Source organism: Muscardinus avellanarius, assembly GCF_963383645.1.
Source record: "Muscardinus avellanarius genome assembly, chromosome: 5".
Classification (NCBI taxonomy): Eukaryota; Metazoa; Chordata; class Mammalia; order Rodentia; family Gliridae; genus Muscardinus; species Muscardinus avellanarius.
In genome coordinates, this window is record NC_137790.1 from 70,920,683 (window position 1) to 70,939,399 (window position 18,717).

Here is an 18,717-nt window from a genome sequence, read left to right on the forward strand (position 1 = left end):
ATGAGAAAAAATACTTGAGTTTAGCATTTAGTTCAGCTATGTAAAATTTAGCAAGATATTTTACATTTAGGAGTTTAATTTGTCATTTATATAAAGAGAAAAATTATACTGTCTCCACATGATTATTGGAAGGTCAAATTAATATACTTTGTAAACAATGAAGATATGTATATTGTGAATTTTATTACTAAATATATTTATTTCTTTAAAATTATTTAGTTTCATATTTAAAAGATGAAATAAAAATCATTGTAGCACTTTATTTGCAGTTAGTAGGGACATATTACCTATCCTGTTAGTCAACAAATATTCATTGAATGCTTCCATGTCCTCAATATTACAAGGGCTTATTGAACATACAGATGAAATATGAAACTGATTTTTGATGTCAAATTGCATAACATCTGATCAGATAAAAGAGATAATTGTGACTTTGGTTGAAGTAATGAGAGACCTTAATTAAATGCTGGGTTATATATTCAGAGCATAAATAATGTATGAATGTATAGGCTGAATGGCTTATGACTATAATATTTATCTGAAGTTCAGCAGAGAAATAAGATTTAGATAGACCTTAGAGGGTATATTGAGTAAAAGTTTTAGAGAATTTGATTTTTTCTGGAGTGAGATCCAATTACAAAAAGAAAAAATCCTTGAAAGTCTTTTAGAGATGTTTGGAAATAGGAAGCTATAGAGGAATTTGGGGAAAATACTAAGATGAAAAAAAAAAACACTAATTCATGAGATTTTCCCAAAAGGAGTATGCAGGTTTGAAGAGACACACTAAAATTTTAAGTTTCAGATTGCAACCGATAGACTTTTTTAATAATGTATGTTTAAAATGGTCAAGGCCTGAAAAAGGGTGCTGCCTGAAGGAATTGACTGAGGAAACCCCACTAAATTTGGTGACTAACTAGATTAGAGAGTGGCATAACAGATAAGTCAGTGAATACGCCATGTTTTAAGAATAGTGGTTTCACGCACAGTCATAACAGTGTTTGGAAAGAGAAAGGTAAAACAGAGTCAGGAGTTGTTTAGACAACAGAAAAAGAAAAAAAGTTTTTACAGCCATTTATTCATGAATCATCAGAACATAAATATTCTTTGGAGTTATGAGAATGGATAATTAAGAAACATAGAAAGACTGAACAAAAGGAATAAAGTACCAAAGACTGCAATTAGAAAAATACATTCTACTAAGAGCCTTGAGGTAGCCAGGCATAGTTGGACACACCTGTATTCCCAGTACTTGTGAGGCTGAGACAGGAGGATCACAGGTTTGAGGCCTGCCTGAGCAACATATCAAGACCCTCAGCAACTTAATAAATTTATTTATTTGAAAATAAAAAGAGCTGTGGGTATAGTTAATGGATAGAATACCCCTGGGTTCAATCCTCAGTAAACAGAGAGGGGAGAGGGGAAAGAGAGGGAGAAGAAAAGAGAGGGAGAGAGAGAGAGATATGAAAGAAGAAGGAGGAGGAAGGAAATAAAAGAAAGGAAAGAAGAAAAAGAAAGCGAAAAAGGAAGGAAGGAAGGAAGGAAGGAAGGAAGGAAGGAAGGAAAGGAAAGGGAAGGGAAGGAAGGAAGAGAAGGGAAGCAATAGAAACTGGGAATGTGGGGTTGCAAAGATTAAACATTACATGTCTGTGTGTAAATAAATTTCTTCACATCGGTAGAGATGTTAGGATAATTTCTAATGATGTTTTATAAGGTATAAATGTACTATAGCAATGCCTGTTCACTTCTAAGACACATACACAAATCTTTGTTTTTTAGAAAACTGGTAATGGGGATTGAGCTTCTCACTTGTCAGTGACTAGGGGAAGTAGTTTAACTTAGTGAAATATAAATGTGTTTTATTAACTATTTAAATGTGTTTTAACTCTCAAAATACTTAATACACCAAAATTCCAATAAAGAAAGCCTACAACACACAGAAGTACATAATAGAAAGTTTCTTACTGCCTTTCTAGAGGAAACTAATGTTACTAGATTTCTTATTTATTCTCCTACAAATAATCTATGCATATGCATGTGTACTCATTTATTTAAGTATATATTGTCAACTTCTTGTACAAACGGTAGAATATTCTATGAACTGTCCTGTATTATACTTTTTAACTTAATATACATTTTAATTATCATTTAATGTTAGTAAGTATGGAATTTCATTCTTCTTTACAGCCACATAATGATAAATGTTGTGTATAAGTTAAAGTTATTAGTGTTTATAATATTGCTTAATCATTTATTGCCATAACAATTCAACTTGTTTTTTTTTAAAAAATGATTTAATGTTTTTATCTTGGAGGGAATTTCCCATAATAACTAATAAAAAATAATCAGAATATTTCAACTTTATATCTAGATTTAGTTGTATCTAGTCCTTTTCAAGCCCCACCCCCAAATAATACATTTCTCTTTGGGAAAACAGTAATTATGACACCTTTTTACCTTGTTGGGGGCCAGGGTTTAAAGACTGAAATAAACAATCTAATAGAAGGAATAGTACAGGTTCCATCTATTACTGTACACCTAATATGTGGCAGGCTTTGCATTAAACATCTTCATATACATTGTTTCATCTAATCTTCCTAACAATCTAAGGTAGTTTTTATTGTGCTATTGCAGTGGGCAAAGGAATTGAAGGTGAAAGAAGTTAGCTAATTTTCCCAAGATCAATCTTTTAGTCAACAGTAGACATGAAACTGAACCCATCATTGACTCCTAAGAAAAGTTTTTGTCCACTAGTCATCACAGTACACAAGGTATTTCTACAAAAGTGAAACTTCTGCTGCCAATTTTTGTTATTTGTAAAAAAGGAACAATGATCTGAAACATGTTATTTGCCTCAAATTATGATTAATCATGCCTCTAGTTCATACATGCAAGTGTCTCACCTGTTTCGTTTTGGTAGCACTACTTCCTAACCAGTGATGTTTCAGGGAGAGAGGACAAAGAGGAAATAGCTAGTCATATGAAACCCAGTTGTTCTTCAAATTGAAAATCAGAAACCATCTTGAAAAACTTAAAACCCTAAAGACAAGGGAGAAGAGAGACATTCTCAATTTGAGAAATGGTTGAATAGCAAACAATATGCAGACTGTAGACTCTCACATAGATATTTATGTACAAAGCACTAGTGCTTGCCTACTCTTTCCCAGGTTTTTGTTTGTGTGTTTCTTTTCCAGTTTTTCTCTCATCTGCATACAAATTCAAACCAACCTGAAAAGGCACTGTAGCGTCTCAAGTCTGACAGGATTTTGAAGGCTTTTTCTTCCAATATTTCAGTTTTCAATCCAAGACTAGAATCCTTTGAACAAAACTTTGCCAAGTGATTATTGTTTCTAGGATTAAAGATTCTCAAATGAGATAGTTGAAGCTGCTGGTATAATGAAAACAAAATGAAATTTAGAATTAGAAGGCTTAGGTTAAAATTTCACCTTATTTACTAGTTGTGCAACCTTGTGCCAATCTCTTAATTTGGATTTCAGCTTTTCTCTGTAAAATTAAAAAATAACAATACCTGCTCTAGCTCTGACAATAAAATATGTCCACAAAATATGCTTATAAATACTTCTTTCTTAGATGGAGAATAACTCTTTCACCATAACGTTCCTTATTAGTCCTTAATTATAAATAGTAAGAAATGCCATTCTTGATTTTTACTAAATCAGCACACTTCCTCCTCCAAACAAATCATTTTCACATCATCATCCTTGTTTTTCCATAGCTCACATTACTTTCTTGAATTTTTCTTATTTCTTTACTTGTTTGTAAATATCCCTAGAATGTAAACTCCATGAGAAAGAGTACCTTTTCAGTCTTGTTTTTAAAATAGTTTCTTAAACATATTGGAAGAAGGAAGAGAAGAAATAGAGAAGAAAGGATGAAGGGAAGGTTGGATTTTAGAAACTAAAAAACGTTAGACTATCCTTGTACTTTCTGCTTGTTCTAGGTATGTAACACTAACTTACATACCTAGAATGTAACGTTTAAATAACATTTGTATAGAAAATAAAGAAAATGCAATTTTGTAATTTTTATAAAGTATGTAACATTTGTATAGGAGATAAAGGAAATGCAGTTTTTATGATTTTTATAAAGTATGTATATGAAAACTTATCTTTTTTTTTTTTTTTACTTCTACTTGTAGAATTTCAAGAACCCTATGCTGTTGTAGTACTTTTGGAGAAAGATCTCATTGTGGTTGATCTGACACAAAGCAAGTAAGTTATCAATATGCAGATTAATGCCAACTCTTTAAAAAGTATATTTACTATAATTAAAATGCAGGAGCACATTTTACATAATTGGTATTAGTATTCTTTGGATTGTAAGTTCTACTTATATGAAAATTGTTTTGCTAAAATAACAGAACTGCAGTTCAGTTAAATGATGAAAAGTAAAACAGAGAAGATTGAATAACTGAAAATTTTAAGACATCTTAAAGATAGCAATTAATGTTTTCACAGAAGCATTTGGAGACTCAACACAAAATGGATCACATTTCTGCCACTTTACTAAGCAAAAATAAAAAATGGCTATAAAAACTTGTATAACATAACAGCTAGCCATTTGCTAATTGTCTGAAGGAAAATTGAGTAAAGGAAAATAAAATTATTTATTGGACTACTGCAGCAGACAATATAGAACTAGCATTTTGGAGACAGAAAAGATGTGGGCCTTCTTTTCCTTTCTTTTATATTATTGTGGGCAATTGAAACAAACAGACTATTGCTTACAGTGGTGCTGTTTTTTATACTGATAATAAAAGAGGACTTTAAACTGATGGGCCCTGTCTTAGGGTACACATTTGCATTATAAATATGATAGGAATGAAACTAACTTTTCTTAATTAAAATATGTTCTAGACCCACTTATCTTTTAACCTTGATCTTATATCCACAGCAGAATTTTGTGCATTCTCTCCATTCTACCTGGAATAATTTTTTTCTTTTTCTCCTTATTAGCATCTTAGGAATCTCAACTTGGGTATCACTTTTATTACCTATATAATTTGGTCAAATATACTGTTATGAGCTCTGATAGCCCCCACATTCCTCACTTTATAGCTTTGATAGATACAATTTTTCATGTGTTATTAAAGATGGTCTCTCTTCTAAATTATAGGTTCCATGAAAGAGAGATTGTGTCATCACATAGAGTTATATTCTGACTAATCTTTTTAGATAAATTATAGTCTGAATTCTACTTTCTATTTAGTTTATAAATGTAGGAGCCAATACTTTTCTTTATGCTGATATACATCGTATAATATGTTACTATTTTGAAAGAGAGGGTTTTGGCTATAGGATTATCATAACTATGAATTCTACTAGCTGGCTTAACATTAAACTTTATTAATTTTTGTACATGTCAGGATTTATGCTTCTTTCTCTAAGAAGTTCTAATATAACTTTAGTTAAATATAATATTCTCATCTCAATTATTATTCAATTCTTCTTTTCATGTTATATTTGTTGGTTCCTCATACCTGTATAATTATTTAATATCCTCCAAGCCCACTATACTTTACCTTTAATACTTAGTTTCTTTGGTATATGCATTTATATTTTCATTTATTTTTTATCATAGCAAAATATATATAACATGAAATTTACTATATATTTATTCTTGTACTTCTCATTACCCTATGTTAAATATGTGTATTGAGATTTGGTTCACAAGTTTTTATCTAACATTTCACCTTTTTATCACTGTTTTAAAATTTATGTAACATTCCCATTTTATTGTATATTCTTTTTCCCTCTAAATAGATACCTCTCAGCTATCTTCAGTGTTAAAAAAAAGTTGTAACTTTGGACTTCCTTCCTTCCTTCTTTTTTTTTCTTTCTTTTTATTTAATCCTCGACATGAATGCAAGTATTGGGGTATATATATTTTTTTCCTTTGTTTCTTAGAGTTATATCTTCATTTAATTTCCACAGCAACAGTTTGCATTTTTAAATTTAAATACATATAATAAATTTTAGTTATTTTTTGTTTCTTCAATATATTTATGCATACTCTGCCAATATACTGAAATAATTTTTTCAAGTATTTTCACAATATTGTTCACCATGTCAGGAGCCTATCATTGTCACCTCTTGCTATTATCAAACTCCAAGATGTAGGTCTAGACTTGATGTCAAGTATATCTTAGTATGCAATTAAATACTTAATGCATTAGAAGTATATATTCTTACAGGCTTTGTAATATTCATTTTATTTCAAACTCTTCAATCTTAGGAATGTTAATAATTTGTAGTCTGAACCAGAATTTCTGATCTATTCAGTTTAACCTGCTTGCCATTTACTATGACTTGCTCCTTTCCACTTGATTTTAAATATACTACTATCCTTATCTAGGATACTATACCCTCTGTAGCATTTCAAATTGCAAGAAAGAAAACTCCTGCCCAATACCCACATATGCTTCAACACCCCCCCCCCCAACCACCCCACACTATAGTCTCTGGAGGTTTGACTAAATTTCTAATATTTTAAAGTTCTTAGTAATAACATGTGAAAACTTTTTAATGATAACCCCTATGCCTAGTATAAAACATTATTTATTTTTATTGGTGCATTGTAGTCATACGTCTTAATGAGGTACAAGATGGTAGAGGCATACATGCAGCCGTTCTCCAATTCCCATTCCATTTCATCCCCTCTCCCTCATTTTAATGTTTGGCTTTGTAATTGACTTTGATATGTTTATGTATAAAAACATATCACAAGTTTTATGATCACATAGACCTAAAACAGACATAGCATGGAATGATATCCATTTTTTTGTTGTACTAATACATGAAAAGTTATCAATATAGTATAGCTATAAGAATTTCTTTGATTCTGTATTCATGCCCTTTTTAAAAGTTACAGTAAACTTAATGTTTATTTTATCTATAAGTCTTCACTCCAGCTATGTTCTCTAGTTTATATAAGAAATGGTATTTTAAATATACACAATTACATATACACATACTACACACGATGCATATTTTTAAGTTACTTTTGCAAAAAATGTGCCCATATATTACCTTTACTTGAAAAACATCAAAATGTATTGATATTTTATTAGTTATAGTACATAAATATTTATATTAAATGCCTAGTTGATATACTTTTAATAAGGTAACTAAAGGAGCTTGTTGCATTTTTTCAGTTTAATTCATTGTATTCATATTACAAAGATATGTCACTGTGAGATGTAAGTCTGTGAAAAAATGAATTGATTCAAATAAATTTCTACTGGTATATATACTATATTGTATAGATAATGATTTTAAAAAGAACTTTCTGTTCATATGATTCTAGCCTACAAACAATTAAGTGAAGTTCATAATAATTGTTTAGAAGTATTTTATTTAGGTCTTTATGAAAATTATTTCATACTTTTATGTTTCTAAAATGACGCTAATATATTTTTTATCTATCAGTTTCCCAATCTTTGAAAATCCATATCCCGTGGACATTCATGAATCACCAGTTACATGTACAGCATATTTTGCTGACTGCCCTCCAGATTTGATTTTAATACTCTATTCTATAGGAGTCAAACATAAAAAACAAGGATACAGTAATAAGGTAAAAGTAGAAACTATAAGCAATGTTTCTTGTTTTCATATCATATAGTGGTACTTTTTTCTATTGTTTTATTTTTTGATTTTCCATATAATAGAACTTAAGTTAAATTAAACTATGAAACTGGTATTTATCTAAGATATAACTTTTGAAATCTAAATTTTCTAAATACTACATAATATTAAGCCTGTAAGAATATATACTTCTAATGCATTAAGTATTTAATTGCATACTAAGATATACTTGACATGTATCTTTATTTACTAAGTATGTATTTAAACTAACATACATTAGAATCATGAGCTATATAACCTTTAATTGTTTTAGATAAATTATTACTTTCTAAGAAATTCAAGTCATTTCTTCCTAGTTTATCTTTATTAGTTAATGATTTAGAAAACATAAGTTTAAATCATTTGTTAATTACATTCTAAAAGTCCCTTAGTTATAACTACCACAAGATTTAAATATTTTTAATTTTCAATTGTCATGGACCATCTATTGTGATTTCTATTATTTTCTCAGGTCTATTGTATGAACAACCCTAAGAGGCACTACTAACACAATATTCTTTCCAAATGGCACCAGAATAGTATGTTGGCACACAGGCTATGTGACTCATGTGGCAACGTTGTATTTGTAAATTAAAAATACTTCTCTATTTTAAATGAAATTTAATTATGCCTTTAGAGAGGAGTGTATTCAATGAAAGAGAAGATTAGCTATACACCTTTTCCTTGATTACTTTATATCTATTTAATTTTAAGCAAGACTTTTATTTTAAATGTTCTAACTTTCTAAATCATTAACACTTAGAATATTAAATTTATACATTTTTCCTGGATCATATATTTAGGAATGGCCAATCACTGGAGGAGCTTGGAACCTTGGAGCACAAACATATCCAGAAATTATTATTACTGGGTAAGTGGGAAGCTTTGTGAGTTATCAATACATTAACAAATGATGTTTGTTGAGTCTTGACCCCTTTTTATAATTGTGCTGTATGCAGACTAACAGCTTAAGATAAAAATATAGAATCAAACTATTTGTAACAAATAATTATAACAAAATAAATTATTTATATGTTATATCAGTAGAAGAAAGTCAAGGGGAAAAATCATCAGAAATTAATCAGAAAAGTTGTCATGTAGAAATCATGGAATATTAACTTTAGAAAGGCCCTTACCAGAATCCCTTAATTCCTGCCAAAAACAGGAATCAGTGCTTTAATACCTTCCATAAAATGGATATGTAAAGTATGTTTCATTTTGGCCTGATGGCACACAACTCTAATCCCAGTACTTGAAAGGTTGAGAAAGGAGGATCACAGGTTCAAGGCTAGCCTCAGCAAATTATCAAGACCCTTAGCAACTTAATGAGACCTTGTTTCAAAATAAAACAATAAAAAGGGCTAAAGATGTGGCTCTTGGGTAGAAAGTCTCTGGGTTCAATCCCTTGTACTAAAAAACAGAAACAAAGCCAGGTATGGTGGCGTACCCTTGTAATCCCTACATATGAAAGGCAGACACAGGAGGATTGCAAATTCATTGCCACCCTCAGCTACTTAGGCCCTCCCCTGCAGCAGACTGGCTCAGTCGGGAATAATAAATCCAGCACTGAATATGCTCGAGATCGATTTTCTCAGAAAGATGGGCAAAGGATTCAGGTGCAGTTCTGCAGCCACTTATCTGCAGCAATTCTTTCCCTTTTATGAAATAAATTCCTTTAAGTTCCTATTCACGGCACTCCGGGAAAGAATCTGACATGGACAAAAGCCTCTTGCGCAATTGACACTTTATTACAAGAACCCAGAAAATTTATATTCTTTACCAGTGAGATTAATAGTAAAAAAAGAAGAAAGGAGTGTAATCACCATAAATCAATAGTGAAGGACATGTAAACAAAGTAAAAAAAAAAAAACTAGTCCGGGAATCCAACCCCCTGCCTTTGAGCCCACTGCCCTTGCAGACAGGCGGCTCCAAAGGGCAAATTCCAGAAGACACAGCCACGCCCAGGGTTTGGAGAATACGGCCTCTCATGGAATCTTCTTTAACTTTTCTTTGGAACTTTCCATTCCTAGGGCTTAGTCCATATGGCAGGCATGGGGAGATATGGCAATCCAGGGGGATGCGATGGAGGTCTCCCAGGTTTCATCTGCATTACCTTCTAAAGTCTGAAAGCTTAAGCAAGCTCACAACACAGTTTAGCAGGTAGACAGCAAAAAATAACATGAAGTTTTTAGATTTAGTTGTCAGATGTACTTCTCTAGCTGCTGAGCACTTTTCCTCAAACGATAGGCTTATTAGAAGCCTATTTCTCTTTTAATAATCCATATTCCTATCACTGACCCTCTGCAACTTCCTTTTCTTTTCTGATTACCCTGATTCTCTCTTTCCCATTTGGGACAATCTTAGGATAAGCTCTTCTTCATACAAAAATGCTTTCTTATTCTCACCATATTTCCTTTCTTTCACACTTACACATTTATTATATCTGTCCTTTGTTCTGACATATCCATTTCTTAGCCATGTGGCACCTCCCTGTTTCGGGAAGCACACATACTGGGTGTAAAGGTCAAGAATCTTCCTAGCCTTCGGCTCTATTGTATTCGGCAGTATTAGCTGCTCCTCAACTAGGCTGCTTTGATGTTACACACAAAGTTTATCTTCTCTGTATCTAGGCAGGATCACAAGGAGAGGGGGTAAACAGAGGCACAGTTGCCTCCCTTTTAGGGCTAATGGTTTCAGCTGACTCAATGCTTTTACTGTAAGTTAATGATTAGAATGAAGGTCAGAGATAGAGGGGAAATCTGTGTTTGTAATTGCTGTGACTGGAATGCTTCCACTGCATCTGAATTCTAACTAGATTTTATTACCATTTGAGCAAAGCTGAGGGCATTTGAATTCTAATTAGATTTTATTACCATTTGAGCAAAGCTGAGGGCATTTAGAGGCTTAGACAAATTACTAGAAAATTTATTTTTTCACGGACTCAGTTTCTCTCACAGTCCTGATCTTACATCACCAGAGCAATTCGTGTGCAAAGTTAAAAGAATCATTACCAAAAGAATAATAGTTATGAAAGAATATCTAAGAGTGGGGGAGTACTTAGGCCAGAGACAACACTTCCCCTCAGGGCTCCACCTCCTTGAAGCCAGCCAATTTCCTGCGTGGGAAATTCTTCACGCAGATGCTGAGGAGAAGAAAGTAATCTCGGCACTCCCCAACTTAATGAGAACCTGTTTCAAAATACAGAATAAAAAAAAAATAGGGCTAAGGAGATTTTAAAAAATATATCTTGGAAGTAAAATGCCCCGGGATTCAATCCCTAGTACTGAAAAAACCCACAAAAATAAACAAAAAATGAAACTTGTAGCACTACAAATATCACTACTTTATACTCTAATGTAAATGTTTTAATATAACTAAAGATAAACAGAATCTCTAAAAGATAATACAGAATTTTGTTAATAAGAAGATGTAGAAAAAGTATTTTCCCTAAATTTTCCCACTAATTACAACTAAAAACCCTGCATGTTACTTAAGACAAATTTAAGATGACTGGGAAATGTGGAAAGACACCAGACTGACTAGACCGCCCAAGTCCCAAAGAACAGCATAGTGGTAAGCTTTTTCAGTCTTATGTGTGTCTCACATATTTCAGAATTGGGAATGAAGAAGCTGGTAACCTGGAACTGTGAATGGACATAGAAAAAAAAATCAACCTCTCTTTAGCCAAGGATGAAGAACAGGTACCTTATCAATACACAAAACTTTTACAATATTATCTACTTGAGTTAAACAACCCATAAAAACAGAAATACATACAAACTGGCTTTACTCTAACCCACTTTAGCAAAGACCATGTGAAAAACCTAGACTTTTACCATTATCAGGTTATAATGACATCTTCCAACTTACCCACAATGTCAGAGAAGGCATAGTAGAGCTCTTGAGCTTTCAGTTCCACTTTGCAAAATCCCTATCTGCTGGTGTCAGTAGAGAATGAGAGCCACAATTCCCACCACTACCTAGCAGTAATAAGGAGCCACCACTCCCAACCTTCTGTGTCAGTGGAAGTCAAGTGAGATGAAAGAGAACTTTGAGGGCAGGGTTGAAAAGCTATTCAAGACAGTAATGGCTAAGATCTTACCAACATTTAGCAAAAGAAATTAACTGATAGATACAAGAAGCTGAGCAAACCTCAAGAAATTTATATCAAGATACATCATAGTCAAGTATCTGAACACTCAACACTAAGAAAAAACTCTTGAAAACAACAGGGGATCTCCCTCACTTCAAATAAATCAGTATTGACAGGTAAATAAAAGGTGGGAAGACAACTATAAAAAAAAGGAATTAATGGAGAATATCATCAGTTAAATGGTGGAATAGGAAGATTCTTTATTCTCCACATAGATACTAACTTTACAAAAGTATTATTGGAACTCTTGAATCCACATTGGAAGCTGCAATACTGAAAGCAAGCTCAGAGCCAAGAATAGAATATTGAAATGTCAAGGAAAAGCCGGGCATGGTGGTGTATGCTTGTAATCCCAGCTTTCAGGAGGCTGAGACGGGGGCTGAGACGGGGGGATCACAGTTTGCAGACAGCCTCAGCTACTTACTGAGGCTTTTTGGAACTCAGTGAGACCCTGTTTCAGAATAAAGGATAGGAGGGTCAAGATGGCGGTGGCCACAGTTGCAGTCGCCAAAAAGCACATGCATTCCTCAGAGAAGCCCTGGACACCAGATTTTGGTTTAATATCTGATTGGGACAACTTAAGGAGACATTTCCTAGTCCTGACTTCCTATCTAGAATACAGGAGAATACAGGAGAGAGAGTGGATAACGGCAGAATTAGAAGCAAGATGACAAGGAGGCAAATGCCACACAAGAAAAGTGATTCTTGGAAGAACAATCTAGAAGAGATTAGAGAAAAGACCGCTTCAGCTGTGCATGTTGGGGATTCTTAACAACATACCTTGTAAGAAAAATGATCCGGACATGGTAGAGGGAGCCCAGCAGCACCGGGCAGGAAGCAGAGCCCTGCATCCCAGGGAACTCAGAGCGCCTGGACACCGCACTCTGCTATGCTGTGCTGGGCTTCTTATTGCGCTCGGAACAGCAGATCCTGCTCTAACAGTAAGGCTGTGGCCTCTGCTCTTGTGCGGAGATAAAATTGATTGCTGCTGAGTGCTCGATCCTACAACCTCTTCAAAACACACATTCTGTCTTCTCTTATTAAAATATTCTCTCTATATATACATATACATATACATATACATACATACATACACACACACACACACACACACACACACACACACACACACACACACACATATATATATATATATATATATATATATATATATATATATATATATATATATATATTGGAGAGGGGCCAAGATGGCGGCAGCGGCAGCCAGGATTCAAGAGATGCAGACAATACCTATCCAATTCACCTGGAACTTTTGGGAAAAGTTCTTTGGGAAAAAAAATCCCCACAAAGGGGACTTCTCCTGCAGCACATACTTAAGAATTCTGGACATGATATCATGTAAGGAAAGAGCTCAGCAGATAACCAGAAGGAAAGCAGTGGCAGCAGCAGCGGAGGTGGTGGCTGTGGAGGCTAGTATTTGGGAGAGGCAAAGATCTGATCCAACCCACCCTGATCTTCTGAAGAAATTGCCCCAAAGGTAGAGTGCTACCACTGCACATGCTCAGGAATTCTGGACAACATGCAGTATGGGAAAAGTGTTTGGGAGAGAATTGAGATAGTGGAGGTAATAGCAATGGCAACGGCCAGTATTCAGAAGAGGCAGAGATCTAATTCAATCCACCTTGATCTTTTGAAGAAGTTGTCCCAAAGGTAGAATGCTACCACCTCACACTCTCGGGAATTTGGGACAACATGCTGTGTGAATAATGTGCTCAGAAGAGAACCAAGATGGCTGTGGCAGTGGCAGTGGTGGTCAGTATTTGGTATAGGCAGAGATTGAATCCAGTCCACCTCATAATTTTAAAGAAATAATCCTCACCGGCCGTGGTGGCGCACGCTTGTAATCCCCGCGCTTGGGAGGCGGAGACAGGATCACGCAGGTTCAAAACCAGCCATGTTGGCTTAAGAGACCCTGTTTCCAAATAAAAATATGGAAAATGGGTCTGGGAGTGTAGCCCAGCCCAGAGGTAGAAGGGCTTCCAGGAACCCCAGTACCACCAAAAAAAAAAAAAAAAGAAATATTCTCAAACGTAGACTGTGCCGCACATGTTCAGGAATTCTGGAAAACAAACTGTGTGGTAAAGGTGTTCAGGAGAGAACTAAGATGGCAGTGATGGCAGCGGCAGTGGTGGTGACCAGAATTTGGAGGGGCAGACATGACCAGAATTTGGAGGGGCAGACAGACCCAGTCCAGTCCACCTTGAACTTTTGAGGCAATCTTCCCAAAAGTAGACTGCTTGTACCACACATGCTTAAGAATTCTGGACAACATGCTAAGTGGTAAAAGGGTTTGGGGGGTTTCAGAGGGAGCCCCGCGTAGCCATAATGGGCTGCTAAACTGCATGTTCTGGGAGTCATCAGCCCTCATGGCCACTGTGCTCTGTGCAGAGTGGGAGGCCAGGGTGCACATGGAGCAGCAGAGCCTGCTCTTCAAAGTGAAGCTGTGGACCTCTGCCTTTGCAGGGAAGGCAAAACTCATTGCCCCTAGATATTTGGGGTCCCAGCTTTCGCAAAAGACATGTACTGCTCTCTCATTAAAAAAAAAAAAAATCAAAGAACGCCGGGCTTGGTGGCTCACACTTGTAATTCCCATTCTTAGGAGGCAGAGACAGGAGGATCGCACAGTTTAGAGGCCAGCCTCGCTGGCTTAAGAGTCCCTGTTTTCAAATAAAAATATAAGAAAAATAGGTCTCCGAGAGTATAGCCCAGAGGTAGAAGGGTTTCCAGGAATCCCAGTACCACCAAAAGAGAGAGAGAGAGAGAGTGAGAGAGAGAGAGAGAGAGAGAGAGAGAGAGAGAGAGAAAGAGGAAGAGGAAGAGGAAGCCGCCTGCCATGAGGCAAGGCTGATGCTGGGGCCAGCAAGGCTGGGATCAGAGCCAACTGAGTGGTGATGCCAGTGTCAGGGCCAACAAGGCTGGGATCAGAGCCTGCCATGAGTCTAGGCCAGTGCTGGGGCCTCCGAGGTCGGGATCGGAGCCTGCCGAGAGGTGAGGCTGGCGATGGAGCCAGCAAGGCCAGGATTGGAGCCTGCCCTGAGGCAAGGCCTGTTCTGGGGCCTCGGAGGCTGGGATCAGAGCCTGCCGAGGGATGAGGCAGGTGCCAGGGCCAGCAAGGCTGGGATCGGAGCCTGCCATGAGGCAAGGCTGGTGCTGGGGCCTCCGAGGCTGGGATCAGAGCCTGCCAAGGGTTGAGGCCGGTGCTGGGCCAGCGAGGCCAGGATTGGAGCCTGCCATGGGCAAGGCTGGTGCTGGGGCCTCCAGGGCCAGGATCGGAGCCTGCCCTTAGGTGAGGCCGGCACCAGGGCCACCGAGGCCAGGATTGGGGCCTGCCATGAGACACAGCCAGTGCTGGGGCCTTTGAGGCCGGAATCAGAGCCTGCCAAGGGCTGAGGCTGGTGCCGAGGCCTGCAAGGCCAGGATCGGAGCCAGCTGTGAGGCAGAGTCAGTGCTGGGGTCTCCCGGGATCGGAGCTTGCGGAGGTGTGAGGCCAGTGCCAGGGCCAGTGATACTGGGATCGGAGCCTGCGATGAAGCAAGGCCGGTGTTGGGGCCTCGGAGGCCAGAATCAGAGCTTGCTGAGGGATGAGGCCAGTGCTGGGACCAACAAGGCCGGGATTGGAGCCTGCCATGAAGCAAGGCCGGTGCTGGGGCCTCGGAGGCCGGGATCGGAGCCTGCTGAGGGATGAGGCCCGTGCCAGGGCTAAGGAGGCCAGGATCAGAGTCTGCTGTGAGGCAAGGCTACTGCTGTGACCTCTGAGGCCGGGATTGGAGCATGCCATGTGACAAGGCCTGTGCTGGGGTCAGCAAGGCCAGATTGGTGCCTGCCATGCGGTGAAGCCATAGCTGGAGGCAGCAAGGCCGGGATAAGAGTTTGCCTTAAGGCAAGGCTGGTGTTGGGGCCTTCAAGAGTGGGATCCGAACTTGCAATGCGGCATACACAGAGAAATAACACAGAAAATAAAAAATCATATGCTTTCCCTAATATGCAAAAACTAGGAAGAAATGGGTAATAGATAATCTAGTTGAAGAAAGGGCCCTTTGGAGGAGCAGTTAAGGTGACCAATCAGAGAGGATGGGATGGGGGAAGATAGAATCTCTTTAAAACACATGATGTATGTAAACAAATATATCAAATTTAATCACTAAAGGATGGGATTGAGGGAGGGGGAAGGAGAGGGATGGGGATTGGATAAAGGCTAATTGGATGATGTGTGCTTGGATATCTTCACAAGTCTTGTATTCCATTGTGATGTTTGACTACAATGCACCAATGAAAATATATTAAAAAATAAATAATGGATAAAAAATAGGACTGGGAGTGTAGCTTGGAGGTAGAATGCCCCTGGATTCAATCCCTAGCACCATAAAAAAAATGTCAAGCAAAGAAGTTTCATTTCAGCTATGTCAGTCTCTCTCAGCTGGTACAACCCATAATCAGGAGGAAAAATGGAATTTATATCCATTTGTATCCATGGTTCACAGACATCCTCAGCTACTTAGGCCCTCCACAACTTAGTGAGACCCTGTTTCAAAAATAAAGAATAAAAAATAGGGCAGAGGGTGTAGCTTGGAGGTCAAATGTCCCTGGGTTTCATTTCAAGACCCGCAAAATAAATAAATAAATAGATAAGTAGATAAATAAAATAAAAATTCTAAAGAAAAATAATCTGTGCTACCAAAAAGTAAATTAGTGGGAATATACTTAGGATGGGGAAGATGATAACTATTTCTGGAGATTTATTTTGTTCATTTCATTGAATCATGTTTCTCTGTTTCTTTGTATGCCTTTTGGTGTGAGGCATTTTGCTTTTGAAAAAGTAGATACATCTTTATGGACTGACTTCATGCATGTAAGTTCTTCATGAAATAGCCCAGGAAGAAACTCTGGGGGCTCTTTAAATCTTTTATGAAGATGTATCTTTTCTGAACTATTGAGTATAATTTTCCATTTAGAAAATAAACCAGTGGTTTCCTACCTCAGAGCTATACACCCAGCCGTATTTTTTAAATTTTAAACAAGTTCTGATTGGCTGAGGGCCTCACTAAACTTGATGACTCTGGCTTCAAAACTGTGATCCTCCTGTATCAGCCTCCCAAGTACTAGGATTACAGGCATGTGCCACCACTCCTCTATTATGGTATTTTGCAATTTCAATTTCAAATGGTTTTTTATTATTATATAGAATAATAATTCATTTCTGTAGGTTGGCATTTTATATTTGTGCTAAACTCACTGAGTTTCAGTTTCCCTTTTGAAGAATTTTCTGCATACCAGTCATGTGATCTACAAATAAAAACAATTTTATTTCTTCATTTTCAATCTGCATATCTTTTATTCCTTTTATTTCTGCCTTCCATTATTGCAGTAGTTAATACCTCCAATATGATGTTGAGTAGGAATGATGAGTGTGAACATGTTTTGCTTTGTTCCTGATCTTATGGGAGAAATGTTTGATATTTTACCATAATTTATGTTAGGCAGTATCTGTAAGTTGTTCCTAGATGGTGTTCATCAGATTGAAGATTTTTTTTATAGTTTATTATGAGATTTTTTTTCATGAATGGATGGTAAGTTTTTGTCAAATGCTTTTTCTGTATCCATTGAGATGATCATACTAACTTTGCTTAATTTGACAGTATGGTAAATTACAATATTGTGAAAGTTTTTTAAAAAAAATGTTTAATTAGACCAGTAGAATAGTGGGAGGTGGTCAGGGTAGAAAAAAGGGAAGGGGAAAAATAAGGCTTAAGGAAAGAAACAGACCAAATAATATTATGTTCACATGTGAAGGCATCACTAATAACTTTACTAGGATGTATGGGAAGGGATGGGATTAGGAGAGAACCACACCAAGAGGTATTGTATGCATATATGAAAGTATATCACTTTGAATCTCACTCTGATATATTACACTGATAAAATTCTCAAAAAGTGTTTAACTGGCCTTGAATTTCTAAGATAAATCATATTTTGTTATATTACCCATTCTATATATTGCTTGATTTGCTAATATATGCATATTTTCCTTACTGGAGATTGAACCCAGGCTCTTACATATGCTTGGCAAGTGCTCTAAGATTGAGCCACATCCCTACCCCTCTTTATATTATGCTGAGACAAAGTCTTGATAAATTTTCCAGTCTGGTCTTAAACTTGTGATCCTTCTGCCTCAACCTCCTGCATCTGGGATTACAAACATGCAGCCCCATGTCCCATGATTTACTAATATTTTGTTGGCAATTTTTATGTACATGTTTATGAAAAATATTGCTGTTTAATTTTCTTTTTCTGCAATTTTTTTCTGGTTCTGATGTCCGGGTAATGTTGACTTCATGAAATGTATTGGGAAGTATTCTATTCTCTTCTTTTTTGTAGATGAGTTTTTATACAATTGAAATTAGATTACTTATTAATGAATTATGACACAGCTTAGGTTTAAGGATTTGCTTTTATATTTTGATGAAATAAATATTATCAGTTATCTTCTATTGAATGTAAACAATTTTACTTAAAAATATTGTTCATTTTCCATTGGCCATTTTCCATTGCTGTCTATTACATATAAAATTTTATAGTAAGAAACTAAGGAATTGAGCTCTATGTGGTGGCACATACATGTAATCATGTACTTGGGAAGCTGAGATAGAAGGATCACAGGTTTGAGGCCAGCACACAGAAACTTAGTGAGAACTATTCCAAAATAAAAAATAATAGAGTTGGGGGCATATGTCATAATTTGAACACCCTTGGATCCAATTCCCATGAAAAAGATAAAGGAGTGTACATATATATAAGTACAAGGCGAATAATATAAGAATTCTAAATTTAGTACAACCCAAATTTTATTTGTTATCAGAAGTAACAGATTTGTTTGAACCAGGTAGGTCCAAAAAATTA

General features: G+C 36.2%; 1 protein-coding gene across 4 annotated transcripts in view; it reads left to right on the forward strand.

Annotated features, from left to right (window-relative positions):
* The window catches only part of STXBP5L (syntaxin binding protein 5L), a gene marked incomplete at both ends in the record, with an annotated part of 294,065 nt that overhangs the window by 156,334 nt on the left and 119,014 nt on the right, over nucleotides 1–18,717 (forward strand). For all 4 annotated transcript variants that reach the window (XM_080695519.1, XM_080695521.1, XM_080695520.1 and 1 more), the window contains 3 exons: nucleotides 4,157–4,229; nucleotides 7,446–7,593; nucleotides 8,447–8,514. In XM_080695519.1, coding sequence (XP_080551645.1) covers nucleotides 4,157–4,229; nucleotides 7,446–7,593; nucleotides 8,447–8,514 — 289 coding nt within the window. The remainder of the gene's footprint in view (nucleotides 1–4,156; nucleotides 4,230–7,445; nucleotides 7,594–8,446; nucleotides 8,515–18,717) is intronic.